General features: G+C 34.4%; 1 protein-coding gene across 1 annotated transcript; it reads left to right on the top strand.

Moving 5' to 3' along the window:
- Positions 1–6,251: 6,251 nt before the first annotated feature.
- LOC134265339 (uncharacterized) lies at positions 6,252–10,694 on the top strand. The gene has a single exon (XM_062747559.1). It carries the CDS (start codon positions 6,252–6,254, stop codon positions 10,692–10,694), a length of 4,443 nt encoding a protein of 1,480 aa, XP_062603543.1.
- Positions 10,695–27,327: the final 16,633 nt, after the last annotated feature.

Raw genomic sequence — 27,327 nt, 5'->3', positions numbered from 1 at the left:
CTGAGAAGTCAACAAAGTTATACCCTGGGATTTTAATTTTATTTAAATTAATGAAGAAATGACATTGAACTCTCCTTTTTTTCTGTAGGAAACATGAACCCCTCATAAGTTGGTAATTCCACCTCCCCAACGCCTTTACCTCGATACAAAAACAGTTTTTTCGTAATTGGTCAGTTTTTATTTCTTAAAGCAGTCTGTCGACACAGAATCAAAAGTTGATATTTTATATGCAGGATGTCTTATATTCGTGCTGTGCGCAAAAAGGCAAAGGAGTAGATATATACGAAAGATCTCACGTTGGTCATAGTTTCAAGATAAAACTATTGTTTGAAGGAATGTTTTTAAGTATTGTGTGAGTTATTGGTGTGTGAATCACACAGACTTGTCACGTAGGCATATTTCATGTTTATATTCTACATGTTTGGAAGCGCCAAAAATATACTCAATATTTGAATTTCTCGCTGCCCTAAATCGTTATACTTTTACTAATGTTGCTGTAGCTATATTGCGACGTCACGTGTATTTCAACGCATGAGTGTACACGAAAATGGTTTTCAAATCAATTTCATTGTTGGCTTAGTAAAAAAAACACAGCAAATGTAAATATTTAATTATAACTAGTTCTAATTGTAACGGGGACCGTTACAGATGTTCCCCAAACGCTCCCCAACTCCCTTTTGGTGCCATATTCCCTGTAACAGCTTCATTAAATAGGACAAAATCTATGCATTCGAGACTTTAACAATGCCAAGTTCATTCAAATTTTAGCATTGCAAGCATGCGCATGTGAATGCATGTGCGTAATGACCATATCATCTTGTCTACACAATCTATATATTTTTTATATACTAAATATTAAAGTATTTAATCCAAAAGTATTAAAAAATACACTCATTCAAGTGTATTTTTGATTTATCTCATTTCATGTGCACGCACGTGCTTACATGAGCATGGTGACCATATCTTCTTGTAGAAGTCCTTTACATCTATCTATGTTCTAAATCCCACCCCGTTTGGCTGAAAACCAAGGAAATATAGCTGTTTAAAAATTCAGCCAATCAGATTACAGCGAACGTACACGCACTTGTATGCATGTGCTTTGTGACCATACCGTCTTGTAGAAGTTTATTATATCTATCTATGTTCCAAATTCCATCCTGTTTGGTTGAAAACCAAAGGAGTTATAGCTATTTAAGATTTAAGCCAATCAGATTGCAGCACATATGCATGCACGTGTTTTCATGATATTTGCTATATATATATTTGTAGGATATCTTAATGCATGGCTCATAGGCGCTTGGGTCAAGGATACTGTATTTTTTCTATATAATGTATTGTCGAGGAAATTCGAACTATACTCGTAACATTTTTTTTCAGTGTGCAGTGTTAATTTTTAGTTTTTTGTAAACCTTTCTCCTTCATATACACTAGAATGTCGCGGAAATTCGATTTTATGCACGCTTTAAAAATGACGTATCCCACTGTATACTAAAAAGAAACAAGGCTTGCAACTTCGTTTGCCCCTTTCCGTGCCCCAGACTCCATTTTTTCCTGTTAAAAGTTATATGCGCCGCTTACCAGCTGAATTAAATTTGCAAATAATTCTTATACAAAAATAAAAATCCTCAGGTATAAACTTTTCATCCATCTTATATTTTTAAATAATTATTTTCGGCATTTTTCGCTCGTTTAATTTTTGTAATCACGGAAGTCGCGCTCTTACAACGTCAAAACCCAAAACGGCGCGCAAAAATTATTTGACAGCTCTGAAAATCGCAGGGATCAGAGTATTTGCCGATTTAAACTGTCTTATACTTCTTACCAAATCACTGACAATATAATATTATTAACCTGTATCATTTACCAAAGGAAATTAAACTTTAATAGATAGACGGAAAGGGGGGGGGGTTATACCTTATCTAACACACTTGTATTTCAGGCGAAACATTATTAGATAAATTTAAGAATATATTAAACATTTCGGCTAGTTTATTTGTACAACAACTGCATGTTTTTCTTTACTATAACTACAGGTGATTGCTCTGAAAGACACGAAAGGTGTGTATATGCCTGCAGCCAGAATATATTTACCAGTTGAAACTTATCTGATTGCATAAAAAATATTTTTTACCAAAAAAAAAAAAAATACAAAAAATCTGGTTTTGAATATGCAGCTCAAAATACATATCAGTAACGCCAGAATTCGTTGCTTAATCAAAAATCCTTTACGCATGGAAAGGGGGGGGGGATATTCAAGTTGGCATCTACATGTACATTGTCCCCTACCTCAGTATATTTCTTTCATCGTAACGAAAGTTATCCCCATCACCTTCTACCCTTCACACGTTTTACACTTTGGTGCCAAATGGTTATTTTATCTTTTCGGGAGAGAGAGAGAGAGAGAGAAAGAGAGAGAGAGAGAGAGTTTATGCCCATTGAATATTTATTGAACTTCCCACACCTTTCTCATGAAATACAGTTTTAAGTTTAAACAGCTTTTCTTTCTTTCTTTTCTTTCTTTTGTTTTTTTTTTTAATTTCTTCATTTAATTTTTTTTTTGCTCGTTTAAGTTTTCACGCAATGATTGATTTCGATTAGTACACACTTTTGAACAAGTGGACGAGACCCCCCCCCCTTCCGTCTATCTATTAGAGTTTAATTTCCTTTGGTAAATGATACAGGTTAATAACATCATATTGTAAGTTATTTGGTAAGAAATTTTAGACAGTTTAAATCGGCAAATACTCTTTCCCTGCGATTTTCAGAGCTGTCATTAATTTTCTTCCGCCCGTTTTGGGTTTTGGACGTTGTAATTCCGGGGACTTCTGTGATTACAAAAATTAAACGAAAAAATGCCGAAAATAATTATTTAAAAATATAAGATGCCACGAATTTTACCTGTGGATTTTTATCATTGTATAAGAATTATTTGCAGAGATGGGGCTGGTAATTCAGCTGGTAAGCGGCGTATAACTTTTAACAGGAAAAAATGAGAAAAGGGGCAAACGAAGTTGCACGCCTTGTTTCATTTTCCAGTGTGTAACATTTTTAAAGCGTGCATAAAACAATTTCCGCACATTCTAGTGTATATGCGCGCGAGAAAGGTTTACAAAAAACTAAAAATTAACACTGCACACTGAAAAAAAATGTTAGAGCAGAGAATTTCCTGTCAATACATTATATAGAAAAAATACAGTATCCCTGACCCAAGCGCCTATGGCATGGCTATGTTCAAAATTTCATAGGATTTCGTCAAAGAACAAGAAAGATATAGAGACTTTAGTTTCAGCCAATCAGAGCGAAGCGCACGTGCATGCGCGTGAGATCTTGCTTTTTTGATCATGTCATCTTGTCTACACTACTAATATATCCTTACATTATAAATTTCAAAAGATTTCCTCAAAAAATAGAAAAGTTACGGCTATATCCATTATATTGGTTATTTCACGTGTTTCACGTGCGCGCTCTTGCAAGCACGTGCGCGCAAAATGGCATGTTGACAATGTCATCTTATCTACATTTATAATATGTCTATATATTCTAAATATCAAAGCATTACATCAAAAAAATGTAAATATTACGGCAATTTCAAGTATATTGGTCATTCCACGTGTTGCACGTGCGCGCTCTTGCAAGCACGTGCGCGCAAAATGACCGTCGATTAGCAAATCTACAACATGCCTACTTATCCTAAAAAGGTTTCCCCTTAATCGGATGTGTACTTTACAAGATCATTCGCGGACAAAATTTTCCCAAGAAGAAAAATAATAACTAGAAAGTTTGCCATTGCAAGCAATAGCTTATGTCGTCCCAGACTGGACAAATCTTTCACATTTTGTCATTACTAAAACAAAACCCATTATAGCTAAGCTTGTAAAACCAATTTTCATAATTTTCGGTACTTATTTAAAATCAAATATATTTCGCTTTTCACATGTTTCCATGGAAACTTTTTTTTCCAATTTTTAAATGCAAATCGCATTACATATACTAACCATTACAACTACAAAGTTTCATGAAGAATGTCCAAAGGACCAGAGAGAACACTCGCGGACAAAATTCGTCGCTTTTTGTAGGTTCCATGGCAACGGTAGCCATTTTGAAAGAAATTGAAAAAACGGTCCCACAACTACCAGTGATCTTCCTTTGAGGAAAGTTTCAAGACGATTGTCCCAGCCATCTCCAAGAAAACGCTTGGACAAAAAAACATGCGTACAATCGCAATATGTCGTCCCGACTTCGTCTGGGATGACATAATAATAAGAAACAGAGTAAAAACAATATGTTCCCGAACTTCGTTTGGGGAACATAATAAGTGCATCATAAAGAGTTTATCATATAATTTTCGGCCCTTATTACGACCGGTTCCTTCTTGTAGAGGACTCAGTTTGTGTCATCTCTTCTTTCCAGAAATGATCGATCATTGACTTTCAAACGTTTTGAGGTTTGTCAAAACCCTGAAAAGAAAGATACCTCTTCAAGCGTCATTCCTTATATAAGTAGTTTATTTTGCCCCACAAGCTATTAAAGCTATACTAAAAATATTTACATTCATCTTATAAAATACATTTTTGTGGAAATATATTAGCGGTAAATAAACATGTTATATAAGTGAAATGAGGTAGAATTTATGAAAAATAATCAACACTCAATTAACATTTACAGGTTTCACTGCCGTATAGGAGAACTGAGTGATGTTTTTTTCACTCTAAGAGGAAAGCTCAAAAGAATACGAGATCTGAAGTCCCTACAACCTATCCCCACACCAAAAAGGACAAAACTTGACAAAACTTGAAAAACATACTTTTTAATAAAAGTGGGCATTAGGATCCAATATTTTGACCAGAACCTTTGTAGGTAATTTTACGTTAACGTCGGAGGATTTATATACAACACATCAACATAATCCTTCTGAATCATCACCAACACATCAACATAATCATTCTATATCATCACCAACACATCAACATAATCATTCTATATCATCACCAACTATCACCAACACATCAACATAATCATTCTAAATTATCACCAACACATCAGCATAATCATTCTATATTATCTCTGTCACAAGTGACATTGTGTCAATGTTTAATATTAGCTTATTGTACAGGATTTGGTAAGAGTTATCTTTATTTTGGGCGTTAGGAGTTATCGTTTATTTCATTTACGCACTATTGGTCACTGAGTTGTATTTGTTCTATTTTTATCAACGTATACTCGTCGAACCCGTTTGAGTAGTTTGGTCAGTTATTTATACTGGGTGTTGGCTAGTGTGTGTCAGATGAGGTCTGGACGCTGTGAGTTATACTTTACCCATGCTTAGTGATCTTGGGTGTGCATTTATATAACCCATGCTGTGTGAACTTGGGTGTGTTTTAGCTGTTTCCCCTGCTGTGTGATCTTGGGATTCAGGGATGTTTTGTAGCGGCGTTGAGAGCAAGACCTGGGGGCCGACAGTATGGTTTTTATGTATAAAATGCCACAGCTCAGTAAGTTTTTATACTTTACAATATTTTTGTTGTTAGCTTTAAAGAGCAATTTTCTATGTAAAACTGTAAGCAATATAGCGAGAATATAGATATTTACGCTCTAATTCATTTACTTGTTAAACGGCAAATACATGTTTTCTTTCGTTATTTGTTTGTAAAATCTAGTATATTGAACAGATATGTGTTTCGAACATTTTATTAGAAAACCCTATGAAAATTGTAGGTGACCAAAATTGTATATTAAGCTTTTGTTCTGGACGGGAGGATTGGTGTACATGGTGAGGATACTTTTGGGATATGGTGGACCGGAATGGACAATATGGTGGACCATACATTGCGACGTGGTGTGAAGTGTGAATCTGTTCAGTGATGACCATGATTGAACTTTTGGCCGTTTTCATGTTTATTGTATATATGTAGATAAATTTATTGTTAATTTTTATAAATCTTGTTGTTTCTTGGTATACTGGAGGTCTTACAAAATATTATTTATTTTGGTTTGTAAATTCTGATTTAACGAATCCATCACAACTTGAGGTCAGTTGTGACATTTTTGGTGGCAGCGGTGGGATAGAGTTCCTGTTACCAAGTATACCTGCATTATTTTCACGTTTTGTAGAAAAGGCTTTAGTTGAAAAAGATTTCTATTGTTTGAATTATTTTTTTTTTCGCAGGTTTTGTACAAACTATTTTTTTCATATGCATTTTGTTATTTTCTTATTTTCACATTTGTTTGTTGTTGCGTTGCATATTGTAACAATGGAGTATGTACAATTAGGAGAAAAGTTAGGTTTGCAAGGAACTGAGTTACAAGAGTTTGTTGACAGAAAAGAGAGAGAATATTTTGAAAGGATGGAAAGGGCAGCAGAGAGAGAAGCGAGAAAGATTGAGAGCGAAATTGAATTAGAAAAACTTAAGAAAGAAACTGAATTACAAAAATTAAAAGCTGGAGAATTAGCTGTAGATCCATTAGGTCTTGCTTCTCAATCGCTTGCTAAGTTGCCAAAGTTACCTCCGTTTGATGAATCTAAAGATTGTATTGATTCATATTTACAGAGATTCGAAAGGTTTGCTTCGTGTGCTAAGTGGGAACAGTCTTCATGGGCGATTAATCTTAGTGCTCTCCTGAAAGGTAAAGCTCTTGAGGTGTATTCTAGACTTCCAGTTTCAGAGGCTCTGAATTATGGTACCTTGAAACAAGCGTTGTTAAGGCGTTTTCAACTGACGGAAGAAGGGTTTCGTGTCAAATTCCGTTCCAGCAGACCAGAACAGGGTGAGAATCCTTCACAATTCTTTGCTAGGCTGAACAATTATGTTGAGAAATGGTTGTCTTTAGCAGATAGTCCTAAAACATATGACGGTCTTAAAGATTTGTGTTTAAGAGAACAGTTTTTAAACAGTTGTAGTAAGCAGTTGGGAATGTATCTTAAAGAAAGACATCCGAAGCTCAGCGTAGAAGAAATGTCAAAACTCGCAGATCAATTTATTGAAGCTCATGGTTATACTTCATTCACTAAAGACTTACAAGTTTTTCAGAAGCAACCATCAAGCACTTACAACGTTCAGAGTAATAACAGTGGATCCATTCAAAAACAACAGGCGTACCAAGGATCACTACAGCAAAAGGGTGAGAGAAAATGTTACATCTGTGGGAAAAGTGGTCATTTGGCAAGAAACTGTTTCTCCAAGCAGAAAATTCCTCGTGCAGTACCTACTTCGCACAATACTCAAAAGGCTGCAGTGTTACAGAGTCAACATAACTGTGAGTTGAATTGCATAAAATCTAATGACAATTCTAGTTCCAGCTTACAGAATTCTGCTGAAGTCAAGACGGACAATGCTATATCGCATCAAAATCAGCCTCACATAGGATCAGCATGCATTCTCAAACATAAACTGTTGCAGTGTTGTGTCACAGATGGACTTGTAAAACTCGCATGTGGACACATATTACCTGTTATTGGAGGCGTCTGCAAGGTTTGTGAAAAGATGCCCGTTGCTATGGGTTATGTCGGTGAGAACTTTGTTAAAGTATTAAGAGACTCAGGTTGTAGTGGTGTTGTTGTGAAGAGAGATTTGGTTACAGATGATCAGCTGACTGGGCAAGTGCAGAAATGTGTTCTGATAGACGGCACAGTTCGTACAGTGCAGGAGGCTTCCATCTATGTCGACACTCCCTATTTCACAGGTAATATCAATGCTCTATGTATGAAAGAACCTGTTTACGATCTTATTATAGGTAACATCAATGGTGCCAGAAATCAGACGGATCCTGATCCACAGTGGTGTAGAAAAGACGTTAGAGAAGAGTGTAGTCAAGTTCTTCAAGCAGTACAGACAAGGAATCAAAAGAAAAAAGAAGAGAAAGGTATGAAAAAGCTAAAAGTTACAGATTTAGTGGATACTGATATGACAATTGATCTGATGAAACAACTGCAGATGGATGATTCTTCCTTGAAAGTGTATCGTGAGCATGCAGCGACTGGCAGAAAGAAGAACATTGGTGAAAATATAGAGACATGGTTTAGTGTTGAAAGAGGACTGTTGTACAGACATTATCATTCAAGAAAGGTTAGTGATGAAAAACTGTATAAACAACTTCTTGTTCCAGAACCTTTGCGACAGAAAGTTATGATGATTGCGCACGACAGTATCCTAGGCGGACATCTTGGTACAAAGAAAACTCTAGACCGTATCATGTCGAATTTCTATTGGCCTGGAATCCAGGGTGACGTGACGAGATATTGCCAATCATGTGACATATGCCAAAGAACATTTCCTAAAGGCAAAGTGACGAAGGTTCCGTTGGAGAAAATGCCACTTATTGATACACCATTTGAACGGGTAGCCGTAGATTTGGTAGGTCCGCTTTCTCCAATTACTGACAAAGGCAATAGATATATTTTGACTGTTGTAGATTACAGTACTAGGTATCCAGAGGCGGTTGCATTGAAGAACATCGATACAGAGACGGTGGCAGAAGCGTTGGTAGAGATATTCAGCAGAGTTGGCATTCCAAAAGAAGTTCTGTCGGACATGGGTACGCAATTTACCTCCAACATCATGAAAGAGGTGGGTCGACTTTTATCATTTAAGCAATTAGTAACAACTCCATACCATCCAGCATGTAATGGACTAGTAGAAAAGTTCAATGGTACTTTGAAGTCAATGTTAAGGAAAATGAGTTTTGAAAGACCAAAAGACTGGGATAGATATTTACCAGCATTGTTATTTGCTTATCGAGAAGTTCCACAAGAAAGCACTAAATTTTCTCCATTTGATCTAGTTTATGCACGTAATGTTAGGGGACCTATGAAAGTTTTGAAAGAACTGTGGACGAAGGAGGAGAAGGACCCGGAAGTGAAAACTACTTACCAGTATGTGCTTGACCTTAAGGAGCGACTAGCAAGAACGTGTGAGCTGGCTCAGAGAGAACTTCAGAAGTCCAAAGATTATCACAAGAAACAGTACGATAAAAGAACAAAGCCGAGATCTTTCAAGGTTGGTGATTTCGTTCTTCTTTTGCTTCCAACAGACCATAACAAACTTTTAATGCAGTGGAAAGGACCTTTCAAAGTAGTTGATAGAAAAGGACAAACTGATTACCAGATAGATATGAATGGACATATTCGTTTGTTTCATGCAAATTTATTGAAGAAATACAATGTTCGAGAGGAAAGGAATACAGACTCGCCAACAACTTTAGCCTCTTGTGTCGTTTTGGAATCGGAGGAAACAGAGGACTCCAGTAATGAACATTTGTTACATCTTCTTCCAATGAAGGCAACAGAATCATTCACAGATGTTAAGGTAAATCATTCACTGTCATCAGATCAGCTTGAATCCATTAATGATGTCTTACATGAATTTCAGGAAGTTTTAACAGATCTACCTGGTAGAACGAATGTTATCCAGCATGAAGTTCATCTCACTACCAAAGAACCAATCAGAAACAGACCATATCAGATACCGTATGCAGTCAGAAGTGCAGTCCGAGAAGAAATACAGCATATGATTGACATGGATATCATCGAACCATCAGAATCACCGTATGCTAGTTCGATTGTCGTGGCAAAGAAGTCCGATGGTAGCCAGAGAATATGTGTGGATTTTCGTAACTTGAATAAGGTAACGATTTTTGATCCAGAACCAATGCCAGATCCAGATGAAATCATGACTAAAATAAGCAATAGTCGTTTCTTTTCTAAGCTTGATTTATGTAAGGGTTATTGGCAGATTCCGATGAGAGAAGAAGACAGAGATTTAACATCATTTTTAACACCAGATGGTTTGTACAGATTTAAAGTAATGCCCTTCGGTATGAAGAATAGCCCAGCTACTTTTAACAGGCTAATGAGGAAAATTCTCAAAGGTTTAGAGCATACTGATAGTTTTGTTGATGACATTCTCATTCATACAGAAACTTTTGAAGAACATATTACAGAACTGAGAAAAGTGCTGGAGAGACTTCAGAGAGCGCAATTAATAGCAAAACCATCTAAATGTGAGCTAGCGCAGACGAAACTTGAGTACTTGGGTCATGTTATTGGAGGAGGAACCTTACAGCCAACCAACAAGAAGTTAAGAGCTATCCAAGAAGCACCAAGGCCAGAGACAAAGAAGCAGGTTAGATCTTTCCTTGGTTTGATTGGCTATTATAGAAAATTTGTGCCAAACTTTTCCTCTATTGCTGCTCCTTTAACTGACTTAACCAAGAAAGGTGTTCCAAACAAATTTGACTGGAAACAAGAACATGATAATTCATTTAAGAGTTTAAAATCCATGTTGCTATACAGCCCAATTCTCAGATTACCAGATTTGACGAAGCCATTCATCTTAAGAACTGATGCATCTAATCATGGAGTTGGTGCAGTGCTGATGCAGAAGCATGATGGACGTACATTTCCAGTTGCGTATGCAAGCCGGAAGCTGCTAGACAGAGAACAACGTTATTCGGTTGTGGAGAAAGAGTGTCTTGCAGTTGTATGGGCTATACAGAAATTTCAGTCTTACTTGTATGGAAGAGCGTTTGTTGTGGAGACAGATCATAGATCACTACTTCATTTACAAAAGACTAAAGTTTCAAACAGCAAATTGATGAGATGGTCTCTTTTTCTACAAGCGTTCAACTTTAGAACTGAAGTTATTAGAGGTGTAGATAACATTGGAGCTGATTTTCTCAGTCGTGTTGTTCCTGAGTAAGTTCTTGTTCATAAAGACTTTGTTGTGTACATAGTTTTTCATTTATGTCACAAAATTGCATTTTGTGTCTTAAGAAGGGAGGTATTGTCACAAGTGACATTGTGTCAATGTTTAATATTAGCTTATTGTACAGGATTTGGTAAGAATTACAATGAAGTGCATTGAAGTGGTAAAATTTTCCGTGTGGACGAAACATTCTGGGTCATGTTTTGAACGTCAGTTACAACATAATGACACGCCCATATTTTGTGCATTTATATAACGAGTGTGAAAATATGTGTCAATTCAATGTTTTAGGACACTCCAATCTGGTTTTTATGAAAAGCAATATGAGTTACACTGTAAAATGAAGCTTTAAAAATTAGAAGAGAGAGTTAGAGACTCCCTGCTTCTGTAAAACTCAAATTGCAACGCATATGTACATATTTTTGAACTTATCATGTCTACTGATGTTACCACAACACATGTTTCGGTCGAACACGTGTTTACTCGGTGTTTATTTAGACCGACAATTTCATTGGCTATTATATTTATGGAAACCTGTTCTACAGGTATTCGAATAAACAAATTGACAGTATTTGTCCATTTCTAAAGAAATGGGCGTGTCATAAGATGACAATAAACGTTCTAAAGATAGCTCAAAACCTTCCATTCGAACGGAAAATTTTACCACTTCAATGCGTTTCATTGTATCTTTATTTTGGGCGTTAGGAGTTATCGTTTATTTCATTTACGCACTATTGGTCACTGAGTTGTATTTGTTCTATTTTTATCAACGTATACTAATTCATCAAATTTATATGGAAGCATCCGTTTGAGTAGTTTGGTCAGTTATTTATACTGGGTGTTGGCTAGTGTGTGTCAGATGAGGTTCTTTAAAAATTTTCGCTGTGAGTTATGCTTTACCCATGCTTAGTGATCTTGGGTGTGCATTTATATAACCCATGCTGTGTGAACTTGGGTGTGTTTTATATAGCTGTTTCCCCTGCTGTGTGATCTTGGGATTCAGGGATGTTTTGTAGCGGCGTTGAGAGCAAGACCTTTTACATAGAAATATATGGGAAAATTCTTTGAAGAATAGCAAATCCATGACAGATATGGTTTTTATGTATAAAATGCCACAGCTCAGTAAGTTTTTATACTTTACAATATTTTTGTTGTTAGCTTTAAAGAGCAATTTTCTATGTAAAACTGTAAGCAATATAGCGAGAATATAGATATTTACGCTCTAATTCATTTACTTGTTAAACGGCAAATACATGTTTTCTTTCGTTATTTGTTTGTAAAATCTAGTATATTGAACAGATATGTGTTTCGAACATTTTATTAGAAAACCCTATGAAAATTGTAGGTGACCAAAATTGTATATTAAGCTTTTGTTCTGGACGGGAGGATTGGTGTACATGGTGAGGATACTTTTGGGATATGGTGGACCGGAAGGGACAATATGGTGGACCATACATTGCGACGTGGTGTGAAGTGTGAATCTGTTCAGTGATGACCATGATTGAACTTTTGGCCGTTTTCATGTTTATTGTACATATGTAGATAAATTTATTGTTAATTTTTATAAATCTTGTTGTTTCTTGGTATACAGGAGGTCTTACAAAATATTATTTATTTTGGTTTGTAAATTCTGATTTAACGAATCCATCACAACTTGAGGTCAGTTGTGACAATCTCCAACACATCAACATAACCATTCTAAATCATCACCAACACATCAAAATAATCATTCTATATCATCACCAACACATCAACATAATCATTCTAAATCACCAACACATCAACATAATCATTCTAAATTATCACCAACACATCAGCATAATTATTCTATATTATCTCCAACACATCAAAATAATCATTCTATATCATCACCAACACATCAAAATAATCATTCTAAATCACCAACACATCAACATAATCATTCTAACATTTAAAATCTTCACTAACACATCAACATAATTATTCTAAATCGTCATCAACACGTCTACATAATCATTCATCATTACCAATAGGATTGGGTCGAAAACGTAAGAAGGCTCGGCAAGCCTCGTCCTCTATCACGTTTTCTTACCCTCGCCCAAATATCACTTAAATTTCTAGACAGTAACCATGTATTTTCTATATCTTCAGCGACACAACAACATAATCCTTTTCAACCATCACTTAAATATAATTATAATCATTCTAAATCATCAACAACACATCAACATAATCATTCTAAATCATCATAACACATCAACATAATTATTCTAAATCATTACCAGAGTCACTAATGTATCTTTCGTGTATTAAATCATCGAAATCAAAACATTGATTTAATACAATCATTGGCCAGTGAATAACATATCGCTGTACAAGTTTCGGTTAGCATTAAGGATTTCAATCCCTAATGGGACCAAATACTCTACCCTTAAATGTCCGTCAAGTACACAATACTCTGATATTATATTAAAGCATTTTATAGTGAAAAAGGATTGCCCACGAGTAATTTTCAAAAAGTTCATTAATTAAGCAGTAGTTAATTAACAAAGATTGCATTGAAGTCTATGGGGAAAAGCGGTTTTTTTTAAATAAAAATTCAAATAATTTGAATATCAATAAATCCTGTGGTGGAAAGATGTATTGAAATATTAAAAATAGCATGATAATTGAAAACAATTTTTTACCAGCCAAATTTTTTATTGTTTTCTTTTATTAATTAAAAAAGGGAAGATAACTCTTACCAAATTCAAGGTCATTAATTAGGACACATTCAACTAAACATACTTATAGTAATAAATGGGAAGTATGTATATATATAAACTGAGTATTCAATGCCTACATATCTGTTATGTTTTCTATTTCATTGAATTTCTTCCTATTAGGGATTGAAGACCTTTAAACTAGAGCAGAATTGTGTTAAATATCACTGAGTCTTAGATCTAATTATTCCCACCATCACTGCCTGTATCATTTGATCCCTGAAGCTTCGACATTTTTAACATGTTCATTTCAATCTTCCATCCATATTCAAATTACTTAACACATGAAACCTAACGACCTCAATCTTTCATCAACTTTTAACATAAAAATGTCATCACTGAAACTTCAACAAAATCCTCTCAACTATTTTTGTCGGACCACACGGAGTCATTAACATCATTATCATAATCACCAGTGAGTCTAACATGTAACCTTGTTCGACATGGAGTTTTCTGAATTGTATTCTTAAAGAAATATGAGCTGCATTTTTGAGAATTTTATTTTGCTGTTAAAATGTGTAATTATGATAAATCTGTTAACGTTGTATGTAATCTATACCCTTACGATCAATAAGACAAAAATAGATTTCAAAAATGTTTCAGAAGAAATATTTCTGTACAACCAAATATATATACAGTATTATATAAGAAATCATAATTGTACAGGACGATAATAATTCAATTTTGTTTCGATCAAAGCTTATAAAAAGTTCTTCCATAGCAATATGAACAAAAGAAGTTTATAAATGTTCTATTTTCCTGTCATTGAAAATAGTTATTTACAAAATTGAAATATTTTTCCCGATGCCAACCATGCAGCTCATATTGCTTTAACCATCACTGAATTTAAAACAGTTGTAATCATTTCAATCATCTCCGTGTCTTAAAAAATCATCTCTTTTTCTCAGTCTATAAAATCATCTTCCTAATCATCATTAAATCTTCAGCCTATTCAACCCAATCATTATATTCAGTTTCAAGGTTGATCAATCGCCTGATAAGAGAGATAACTCTCGCTGGAATAAAGTTTATTGTTCGTCTATCAAACTTTCAAATGAAAACGTACTTTCTGTCCAGCAAGGTAGGCCGCATGATCAAATTATAATTTCTTTTTTGCTTATATTTTTAATTCTTTTGGAAAATTACAAGCTAATAAGGAATAAATGAACAGATGGAGGGGTACCTTAAAATTTATTCAATTCGAATAACACCAAGACTAAAATGAACAATTCCACCATGACATTCACCTCAGTCGTCAATGAATCTTCAACAAAATCATCACTGAGTCATGATTATCTCAATTATCATTCAGTCATATTAAAATATTCATCGCACATATCACGAAGTTGGCCGTAATATATACTAATTCATCAATATAATTACTCCAGTTAATCATAAGCTGACCTTGGATTGGGTGATGTAGGGTAGCCAAATCTTACATTAAGTCCGAATACTATAACCTTCAAGACACGACCTTGAGTATGGACGGATATGGAGATAACGAACAATATTCAAAATCAAAGTCCATAAAACAATACAAAATTGGAGCAGAGCAAACAAGGACCTTCAAAACATCAGAGGTGGGATTAGGTGCCATGGAGTGAGCATCCCCTACTGACCGGTCACACCCGCCGTGTGCTCCTTGTCATGATCGGGAAATCACGGGAAAATCCGTCGTCAATTCAGTGTATAAATAATGGACTAACAATAAGTATGAAAAACGTCAGTCAGCATTTGTCTCAATTATAAATTGTATTTGCTGATAAGGTCATTGTAGCGATCAAAAATTTTACGAAGCAATGACTTTAAACGAGACTATTGATATTCTTGTTTCATCAACTTGCTTGTTAATAATTTACCTCATTTTAGAAATTGTTCATGTCTAGAGCATTCTCTTGCGTATCGAATCAACTGAGATATGTAGACTCTGTATGCAAGTGATGAAGGTATATTGCTGCATAAGTAAGGGAAGTTGACAATAGAAAAGTTAGTCATCACGTTTAAAATATAGTTTGGTTGTTAGGTTACCATTAACGTCTTTTTCAAGTAAAATATCCAAGTATGAAACAGATGTGTCAGGCTCTGTGGTATCTTTTATCTCAAGCTCATCAGGATATATAGTATCTACGTAGGAATGGAATTGACCATTATTTATTGACAATACGTCGTCGATATATGTTACATTAAAGTTTTAGAATTCAGAGAATTTAAAACTAACTAATTGTCACAAAGTAAATTTTAACAAATTTATTTAAAATGTAACAGAATTTTAATTTATAAAAAGAATTATTTTTAATGCCTGTTTTTAAATATGTCGAAAATTATTTATCAGTCAATTAATGTTTAGACGGTAAAAAGGAATTTGTCACTCAATATTTATTTAAGGAATTAGTGTCAATCCTCTACCTCAAAGAGCGTCCGACTTGTATGTGTGATAATTGCGTAAATGTGTTAATTGAAGTTTGAGTGAATCCCGTATGTTGTGTGAGAGAGTTAGTTTTAGATCCGCCGTGGACAATCCCGGACGTGAAAATAAGATGCACTGGACATTCCGTCATCAAGAAAAATATAGTTATTCTCTGGACTATTCCGAGTTACGAAAACGTTTGTGTGTGTGTCCGTGTGTGAGCGTTACAACTCGTCTTTGTTTTATTTGACTTCACTTGATTTATTTTTCAAAATACAAACTTTTACTTTTTTCTTGCTTTACTTTCGTTTAATAAATTTTCATCACATGTTCACTTGTGTTATATATCTAAATGTCGGGTTGAAGGTCACAGCAAGTGTTTTTTTTTTTCAAGCATTACATTTTGCACAAATTCTGCTTCATATGAATATAAAAATAGGTCTGCTTATAGCGGAGTGCAATTAGTACCCATTGGAATTCCAATAGATTGTTGGAATACCTGGTCTCCAAAAACCACAAAGATATTGTCAATCAGAAGCTCAATCATCTTCAACTTCAGAGTACCTGTGTGTGCATTCAGAATTTGTTTTAACAAAAAATTATTTATTTTGCAAATGACCAATGAGCAGGTAAGTAAATTTACGAGTTCCATTTTTATTGAAAAAGCAGCTGTCAATGATATCAAAAAGCCTGGACTTTAATTTATCGTGGGGAATGGTTGTGTATAAAGTTGAAAGTCGTAAGTTTTTAAGCGGTTGATTTTGGAAAATTCTTGTGATTTCAAATTGTCCAAAAGTTCTTTGGAATTTTTGAGTATCCACATCTGATTCACACCACTTCTTGAATATATTGTTGCACAGTACTCTTGAAGTTTTTCCTTTACTGCTGTCAATATCTTAGTGAGGAGTAACGAAAGAGGCTTGGTTGAACATTTATACTGGAACCCGCAATGTATCTGTTTGTAAGGATTTTTATGACGTTTTCGAATCTAATATATACACGGTAGTTCAAATTCATTTTGGAATATTAAAATATTTGAAGAATTTCTTGTTTAGAAAGGGAAGTATGAGTATACGTAAGTAGGATTACCATTTGTAGAATTAAATGAGCCTTACAAACGAAGACAATGTGAGCTTTACAAACGAAGACAATGTTGTTACCTGCTTTGTCGGCAGGGGCCATTACGTAATGATCATGTAACCCATCTAATCTTTTTTCACTTCTGGAACAAAAAAATTAATTGACATATTAATATGATGCCATAATTTAGTTTTAATTTGTCACTTTCTTAATTCACCTTAAACCATGGATATTTCTCACTTCAAATTGAGATCTTTTATGCAGTTAGAGTGATCTGCCCTTTATCGTAAGATAGAATACTAGTAAACGAAATATACAGTGGATGACACAATCCAAAAGTTAAAATATTTCGAACCTATTTCGCAGAAAGCGACTCAATAATCTTATCAGCCTTGTAATACAGCTTTCTAAAATTAGGAAAAAAATAATAAGTTTTTAGAACCGCACTTACTTAATAGTTCATAATGACGATATGAATAATTGATTTTCATGGCTCGATATATATTTTTGATTGCAAGACTTTCCTTTAAGTAGGCGTGAATTATGGTTTTAATTTTTTGTTGATGTCTGGTTAAACGCCCCTCTCTCACCCACTTCGTTACTCGGCCATCCTCCCTCACACCTAACTCATTATACCTCACCACCCTCCCTCACACTATCGCTGTTACCTGACCACCCCTCGATCACAACTTCTCGTGATCTGGTTAATGTGACCTTTCTGTCTCTTTACGCCAGGTCAGTTCTTACGCAACTTTGTTCAAAACACTACGTCATTTTTTAAATGTTATTTTGCCCTTTGAATCCCTAACAGTTCAGTTTATTGTTCTACTCAGGTCTGGTGTTGGTGAAGTAATGTCTTATTTAGGTCAGTCTGACAAATTGACCGGGGCGCGGGAGGGGTCAGTTTTCAGTTAAAGTGTGGAGAAATCTGTAACGATTTCCGTTAAACAGGGTAGGAAATTATTAATATCGTAAGCTGCTTGTTTTTAGAGAAAGAGGAAGTTTTGTGTATTTAAAAAGAAAGAGGAAAATACTCTTTCACCCAGTGGCAGAACAGGAGATTTACCCTTTACCGTACCTCTCTGATGTAATGGGTTAAGATGGTTTTGTCCAGTAAAAACGTTCGCGAGTCTAGACAACACGATGTGGCCAGACATTTAAACAAGACGGTCACTGATAGAAACCAAACAATGCTTTGGTCAGTACACTTGAGGCGGTAAAGCCAGGGGAGCAAGCAGCTGACCACAATATGCGCTGTAAAATGATCATATACCGATATCATTTACAAAATACCGGTATATTAGCTATAGGCACAGGTAAATTAAAGCTGAAAGACTAGTCTGTATACTTTTTTTGCTCAGTTCTTTGACAACACCATATTAAACTGGTCAAATCTGATTTTCTTAAAAACAATGTTTCCTGTAGACTTCTTTCACGCAAACTTAACTTAATAAATTAAAATGTATTTTACCTTGTGCATATTATGTTTTGCGAATGAATCAATTTAAAATTTGTGCTTGATGTGTTTTTTTTTCTATCCCATTCCTTTCATTTGGTCAGTTGTTTCAACTGAGTGAAAAAGAAAGGTCCATCCAAATTACGGTAAGGAGCCGCTGACGGACACCTAGATATATATAGCTCCAGGTTATGTAAAGGAATAAAAACAAAGGGACGGACTCCTCATTAATCGTCGCTCCGAGACCTTGGCGGAGAGCTATAGTTGGTCATCTCTTTCTATTTATAGTCCCCGTACGGCCATTAGACATTGTCTTTACCTCGCACCAAGGTCTTGATGAATATAGTTTGTCAAAACGAGACTAAAAAACAATCTTTTGTGTGAAAAACAACAGAGCATGCAGAAATGCTTGTATTTATAGTGACGTATCGCGTATTTTATAGAAAGGTGGAGTCCTATAGCGATATGGGTTAAAGATAAATTAGTCGAAGAAAGGTAAAAAAAAAAAGTTGTTTTATTGGTTAAAAAGAAGGTCAGCAGCCAATGGTATCCGTCTGGTTTCAACTCTTATGTTGTTCCTCGATTTAGATATTGACAACCAATTAAGGTCAGACGAGACGTTCCTTAATATTTGTTTTGTATATCTTCGTAATGTAAGAAAAATATTCAAAATCTTAATAATATTCTGATTTTTAAACCAGTTTCTAAACTTTTTTACAAAATCCAAACACTTAAACATTTGAAATTGGAAAATTGTTTTTCTTCCCAAAAGGATTACATATGGAAAACTACCCATGGTATCTTGCAGAAATGCCTGGTAAGGTACCTCAATTTTTTGTGAGTAAGCATGTTTAAGTGGCAATACTTCAATGACAAAATCTTTGAAAAATTTATCTATTATTAAGGTCAGGATCTAGTAATAACTTTAGACTACTTTTTTGGTGCTAGATCCATTATGACGTCATAATCAATTTCAATTTTCTTTTTCCCGTACTTCACGGCTTTAGCAGAATTATGTAGAAAATTCAATTCATTCAATTTGACATTCAATTTGAACTAATATGAAAAGTAAACCGGATACCTATATTGAATTTGATATTGATTTAAAGAAGAGGCATCGAACATACTAATTACCGTTTTCTGAGAGACTGTAGGTAATCTGGATACATTTTCTCTGTCGAATATGAAAAAAACTCCCATATTCCTGACTGGTTTTCTTAATTTTTCGTTGAAAATGACAGTTTAAAATACAGTTTTTAATCTTGTTTACCAACAAATTTTGCCCCGAACACCTTATTTGACCAAGCTAAAGTTGTAAAACATCAATAAAGGAATTTATTTCTCAAATTTGATAAATCTGTAGGCACCTTTCATTTACTAGATCTTGACCTTAAGGAACGTCTAGTCTGTCCTTAAATTACAGTATTGTTGTTCCCCTGAGTGTGGGGAACTGATTACATCATGTACTTCTGTAATGTATTGACGTCTGATCAGTAGATATTTATAATGGTAGTCTATGTTGTATTTAATAAAAATATAATTACTATCCAGGTCATGAGTCATGTTTATGGTTTGACAATAAACTAAATTCATACCTGTAAAAAGATATTTTGATATTATTGTTTTTATATAAATATTGCATGTAGTTGAGTGTAACATTGAAAATTTTCGCCCCAAGAAAACCATGTTCACAATGGTTTTCGAGGGGTGAAAATTTTCAATGTTACACTCAACTACATGCAATATTTATTATATTATACTGAATGTTTTATACAAATACATATAAAAGTGAACCGTACGCGTATAAAATCTGCGCAGTCGCTATTTTTTTAATATCACCCGTCGTCAAGCACTGTTGACTGCTGCTACGCTGAAGGGCGTAGCTTCATTATTCAGCGGGTAATAGAATAATATTACATAATATGGAAGATTAACAACAGGAATAGACAAAGACTTAAGTGACAGAGTACCAAATAGGAATAGACATTAGATATTGATGACAGAGTAATCAATAGACACAGGCATTAGCTATTGATGACAGAGTAACCAATAGGCATTAGGTATTGATGACAGAGTAACCAATAGACACAGACATTAGATAGTATAATCTTCACTTATTATTTGACAGACTACACCTCAAATAATACAACACATAAGCTGTAAGCCAGGCTAGCTTAGTGGGAGCAGCTGGCATTTATTTAATAACAATTCATAACAAACAGGCATACATTATTGTGTATGTGATCAATGAAGTACTGCAATGTTTTGGTTAACTATGCGTTACATGCTATGCATTATACCCCTATCAAAGACATTAAAAACCGCCCAGGAAAAAACCATAGACGAGTAACTATGGAAAACCTGTGTCCGTCGCTATGTAAATAATGCCTCAAGGGAGAATGCCGGACGTGCATTCGGAGCAGTACTTGGTATGCATAAAAACCGTTTATGTACATGTACAATAGAGCAAAATCAAAATATATGACAATGTTACATATATATATAATATATTACATATATCAACGTATTAATTTGAATATAGATATAAACAAAAACACGTGTGTGTTCTGCGGAGCACTGGCTTAGAATGATCCAACACTTCACAAAATACCACCTTCTCATTGGCCTTCCTTTGGCCACGCCTACCATAAACAGGCATTTCCAATAAAATACGTTCCTATCATACAATGTTTTCCCGCTATTCTACGAAACGCGGGAAAACTTTATTAATGACAGAGTAAGCAATAGACACAGACATTAGATATTGATGACGGAGTAACCAATAGACACAGACTTTAGATATTGATGACAGAGTAACCAATAGACACAGACAGTAGATATTGATGACAGAGTAACCAATAGGAATAGACATTAGATATTGAGGACAGAGTAACCTATAGGAATAGACATTAGATACTGATGACAGAGTAACCAATAGACAGTAGAAACTGATGACAGAGTAACCAATAGACACAGACATTAGATATTGATGACAGAGTAACCAATAGGAATAGACATTAGATATTGAGGACAGAGTAACCAATAGACACAGACAGTAGATATTGATGACAGAGTAACCAATAGACACAGACAGTAGATATTGATGACAGAGTAACCCTAATAGACACAGACATTAGATATTGATGACAAAGTAACCAATAGACACAGGCAATAGATATTGATAATAGAGTAACTAATAGATACAGACATTAGATATTGATGACAGAGTAACCAATAGACACAGACATTAGATATTGATGACAGAGTAACCAATAGACACAGACATTAGATATTGATGACGGAGTAACCAATAGACACAGACATTAGATATTGATGACAAAGTAACCAATAGACACAGGCAATAGATATTGATAATAGAGTAACTAATAGATACAGACATTAGATATTGATGACAGAGTAACAAATAGACACAGACATTAGATATTGATAATAGAGTAACTAATAAATACAGACAATAGATATTGATGACAGAGTAACCAATAGACACAGACATTAGATATCGATGACAGAGTAACCAATAGACACAGAGAGTAGATTGATGACAGAGTAACCAATAGCCACAGACAGTAGATATTGATGACAGAGTAACCAATAGGAATAGACATTAGATATTGAGGACAGAGTAACCAATTGGAATAGACATTAGATATTGATGACAGAGTTATCAATAGACATTAGATATTGATGGCAGAGTAACCAATAGGAATAGACATTAGATATTGATGACATAGTAACCAATAGGAATAGACATTAGATATTGATGACAGAGTAACCAATAGACACAGACATTAGATATTGATGACAGAGTAACCAATAGACACAGGCAATAGATATTTATGACAGAGTAACTAATAGGAATAGACATTAGATATTGATGACATAGTAACCAATAGGAATAGACATTAGATATTGATGACAGAGTAACCAATAGACAGTAGATATTGATGACAAAGTACCCAATAGACACAGACATTAGACATTGATGACAGAGTAACCAATAGACACAGACATTAAATATTGATGACAGAGTAACCAATAGACACAGACATTAGATATTGATGACAGAGTAACCAATAGACACAGACATTAGATATTGATAATAGAGTAACTAATAGATACAGACATTAGATACTGATGACAAAGTAACCAATAGACACAAACATTAGATATTGATGACAGAGTAACCAATAGACACAGACATTAGATATTGATGTCAGAGTAACCAATAGACACAGACATTAGATATTGATGACAGAGAACCAATAGACATAGACATTAGATATTGATGACAGAGTAACCAATAGACACAGACATTAGATATTGATGACAGAGTAAACAATAGACATAGACATTAGATATTGATGACAGAGTAACCAATAGACACAGACATAAGATATTGATGACAGAGTAACCAATAGACATAAGATATTGATTACAGAGTTACCAATAGACACAGACATTAGATATTGATGACAGAGTAACCAATAGACATTAGATATTGATGACATAGTAACCAATAGGAATAGACATTAGATATTGATGACAGAGTAACCAATAGACACAGACATTAGATATTGATGACAGAGTAACCAATAGACACAGACATTAGATATTGATGACAGAGTAACCAATAGACACAGACATTAAATATTGATGACAGAGTACCCAATAGACACACCCATTAGATATTGATGACAGAGTAACCAATAGATACACCCATTAGATATTGATGACAGAGTAACCAATAGATACAGACAATAGATATTGATGACAGAGTAACCAATAGACACAGAGAGTAGATTGATGACAGAGTAACCAATAGCCACAGACAGTAGATATTGATGACAGAGTAACCAATAGGAATAGACATTAGATATTGATGACAGAGTAACCAATTGGAATAGACATTAGATATTGATGACAGAGTTATCAATAGACATTGATATTGATGGCAGAGTAACCAATAGGAATAGACATTAGATATTGATGACATAGTAACCAATAGGAATAGACATTAGATATTGATGACAGAGTAACCAATAGACACAGACATTAGATATTGATGACAGAGTAACCAATAGACACAGGCAATAGATATTTATGACAGAGTAACTAATAGGAATAGACATTAGATATTGATGACATAGTAACCAATAGGAATAGACATTAGATATTGATGACAGAGTAACCAATAGACATTAGATATTGATGACATTATTAGATATTAGACAGACATTAGATATTGATGACAGAGTAACCAATAGACACAGACATATTGATGACAGAGTAACCAATAGACATAGACATTATTGATGACAGAGTAACCAATAGACACAGACATTAGATATTGATGACAGAGTAACCAATAGACAGAGACATTAGATATTGATGACAGAGTAACCAATAGACATAGACATTAGATATTGATGATAGAGTAACTAATAGATACAGACATTAGATATTGATGACAGAGTAACCAATAGACACAGACATTAGATATTGAGGACAGAGAAACCAATAGACACAGACATTAGATATTGATGACGGAGTAACCAATAGACAGTAGATATTGATGACAGAGTAACCAATAGACACAGACATTAGATATTGATGATAGTGGTGAGGTAACAATTAGAAACATACGTCATACTTTGGATCGAGTGAGGCAGCGAAATGTACAGCAGATTTTAGTTAGTTATGTTGTGCCCAAGGGAGGAAAAGTTTATGATTTTTTTCCCAATGTTTTTTATAGTTTTTTTTTGGTTTGTATATTGCTGATGTTGAAACTTACGTTCCAGATTATATTCACTTTTCATTGTAATATATATCAACTCCAATCTCTCGCTAAATAACTACCGCCTTTGTTTATCATTAGACATAATAATACGCTTTGAATACACGACAGTGTTTAATTAGAATCTAACGACGCTCTTAACACATTCACGTCAAACGAGGCTGCTGCCGAGCGTGAAATGATCGATAGGATGACCAGTCGTGCACATGTCGGGCCGAGAGAAGCTGGTGAGGAAACCTTTAGAAAATGTCCAGACTTCCCTTATAACCCATATTAAAATTACTACACTCGCCGCTAACAGTTTGTAGGATCTTCAATGTTTACAAAGCCCTTTGTTCGAAAATCACACACAACAAGAAAAAAAAATTCTCGTTTTGCCGAAACAAACGTACAGGGTTAAATCGTCTCTCGTTCTAAATCTGGCGATCAGCGGGGTCAACATAAGGTCGGCTGTGCACTAGCCGAGTAAAAAAAAAAATCCTGGCTACACCACACTACTGAAGTGTGACTGACGAACAGAATTAACGAGAGTCCAGTAAAGTGTGGCCCCGTGCTGGATGGAATAACTCTTCACGATTCTCCTCTGATTCTGTGAGTATATCTTTTTATCAATTCATTAATTTTATCTACTGTGTTGTACAAATGTTTAACAGTTTATGCGGTCAGTCTAGGGCCAATACAAGGAAGATTTTATACATGATATAGGGCAGTGTGCGTTATTAATGGAAATGCTTAAACTGTTTAAACAAATTATTAAAGCCACTTCTTAGAAAATAAGTTTTATGTCCGTATGATCAATATACCAGGTTTTGTACTAGTTCAAGATCTAGATTTAAACTTTATTCAGTGTATATACCCCTCTCTGTTTTTAACTGAATAATAAGAACGAAGTTTTAATTAAGGAACTGAAGCTAATTATTGTTTAAAACATACTGAGCTAAAATGTCTGCTGTTCCTGAGACTGTGGCCAGTAGATCGGACAGTTAGATTGATTTTCTGGCTCACAATGCACGAGGACTCGAGGGTCAGTCTGCCTTCACGAGCGGTCAATAAATGACCATTGTTATCAATCAAAGATCGGCCTTCTTTCAAACCAGTACTTGTCGCATCGTTACCAAAATAAACCGGAAGTCACCATCAAACTTCCGCCAAAATCCCAATCATTGTTCTTATCATGAAAAATAATTAGTGATGAAGTAAGGAAATTAAAACAAATGAGTGTTGAACCAGGATGACAGTACTAAATAACCGGTAAGATATTGTAGAGGAGACAGATGAACGTGCAATATTCATTGATTACACAAAATACCAATCGGCTTCTAATTAAATGATAGAACCATATTGTCAGTTTATGACTTCCACTGAATTTGAGTTGTAATTAAATTGTAATTTGTATCTGAAGCTATCCAGATATTTAAAAATGGCAACTTAATTACATGAATAGTATATTATAACATGTTAAAAGGAAGTATTTTAGGTTGCAGCGTATAAACGTGTTCCCGATAATTCCCATTTAAATATCATTTTGATTTGTACTTCATAATGACTTTGTGCTTTGTTTTAAAAAAAGGATTATAATACAGTGAAAACTGTTTAATCCCGTACCTGTCCTATCCGGCTTACTGTAATTTTTTCATTCCCATTGTAATGTGCAGTCTACAGTTTTTATTGCATCAAAGTTTTCACTAAATGCGAAGTTTTTATTCAAGTAAATCAAGGTTTACACTACGGTTAACTAAAGGGTTAAAGTCCGTGAGTCTAAGTTTTTATTTTAGTAAATCTAAGTTTTCATTGTAGTACATCAAAGTTTTCCCTAAAGTAAATCAAAGGTTTTACTTCAGTTACATGTAGTCAAAGTTTTAAGAACAGAAAATGTAAATCAAAGTTATCATTAATGTCATTTTTTCATATATCTTTTCTTTCTACGGCTTACGAGACTTTCTTTATATCAAAAGGAAATAGTTCATATCATAAATTATTTCTAAAAAATTACATAATTGTAATTTAGGAAATATTTAGGCACTTCATGTCAAATAAAGTTTCGTATTTTATCAAAGTATTAAAAAATTAACTATATTTAACAATTTTTTTAGGGGGTATTATTAGCATATTGTTTATTTAAATTAAAAAGAAAATTATCTAAATCGTTATGCAGAGCTGTTTTATAATCATTGATAATATGTTAGAATTCGTTTTATTTTCTTCTTCGATTCGTATTGTCTGTTTAATTCCCCTTTACAAATAACAATTAAGAACATTACAGAATTTGGTTGATTGAGGGGTCAATTTGCAGAATATTGCACATATTATTTTTATTCATCAATATTTTTAAATTATTTATCAAGCTAAGTGTCATTTAAAATCCTTTCTGTGTTCTGTATGGCTAAACATTTGCAAACTCCATAAGTTTGTTTGAACTGTAATAAGTTATAAGGTTAGAAAGTTAATCTCTCGGTTTGTATTTAAAGTTTAAAAAAAAAGAAAATTGTTGGTGCTGAACAAAAAAAAAAAAAACTTGATCAATGTACTTTTCTTTTTAATTTCGACTAAAAATGAAACCGACATCGATTTCTTGACTAAAATCATTCATAAAAAAGCAATTTAATTTGTTTATTTTTTTTTTCTAAAATTAAAATAAGAAAACAGTAATTTTCTGCCTGGACAAGACCATTTTAGTCACAGAAGCAGCAAATAATGATTTTTATATTATTTTTACGATGTCGCTAAAATGGGGCGCCCTGGAGCTTTTATAAACCGTGAGCCTTGAGTATTTGTAAGCCATTAATAAATATAGACAGGGCAGAATTTCCTCGATGCCGGTAAACTAGCAGCAGCTGTGACCCGCCAGCGATTAACTGGTCATCCCGAACTATATGAGCTGATTAATTATGAAAGTGCGCGTTACTGTGGGGGGAGGTAACTGCTCCCAAAGGACGCATTGAGAACTAGATGTCGCAAAATTGCCGTTTTCTGAACCTATCCTTCCGTTATGATAATTACCGCCTTATATATAATGATGAATCGAATGAAACGCCCATAACCTTGAGCTTGCTGTATATATTTTTTTGCCCGAGATCGTCTGCTGAACGTTTGGGGTTATGGAGAGGATAATCCGAGAAGCTAATGAT

This window comes from Saccostrea cucullata, unplaced genomic scaffold (genome assembly GCF_032062105.1).
Source record: "Saccostrea cucullata isolate Sc308-1 unplaced genomic scaffold, CSIRO_AGI_Scuc_v1 ctg495, whole genome shotgun sequence".
Lineage (NCBI taxonomy): Eukaryota > Metazoa > Mollusca > Bivalvia > Ostreida > Ostreidae > Saccostrea > Saccostrea cuccullata.
The sequence above is the reverse complement of the archived record's forward strand: the minus strand, read 5'-3'. Positions and strand labels throughout refer to the sequence as shown.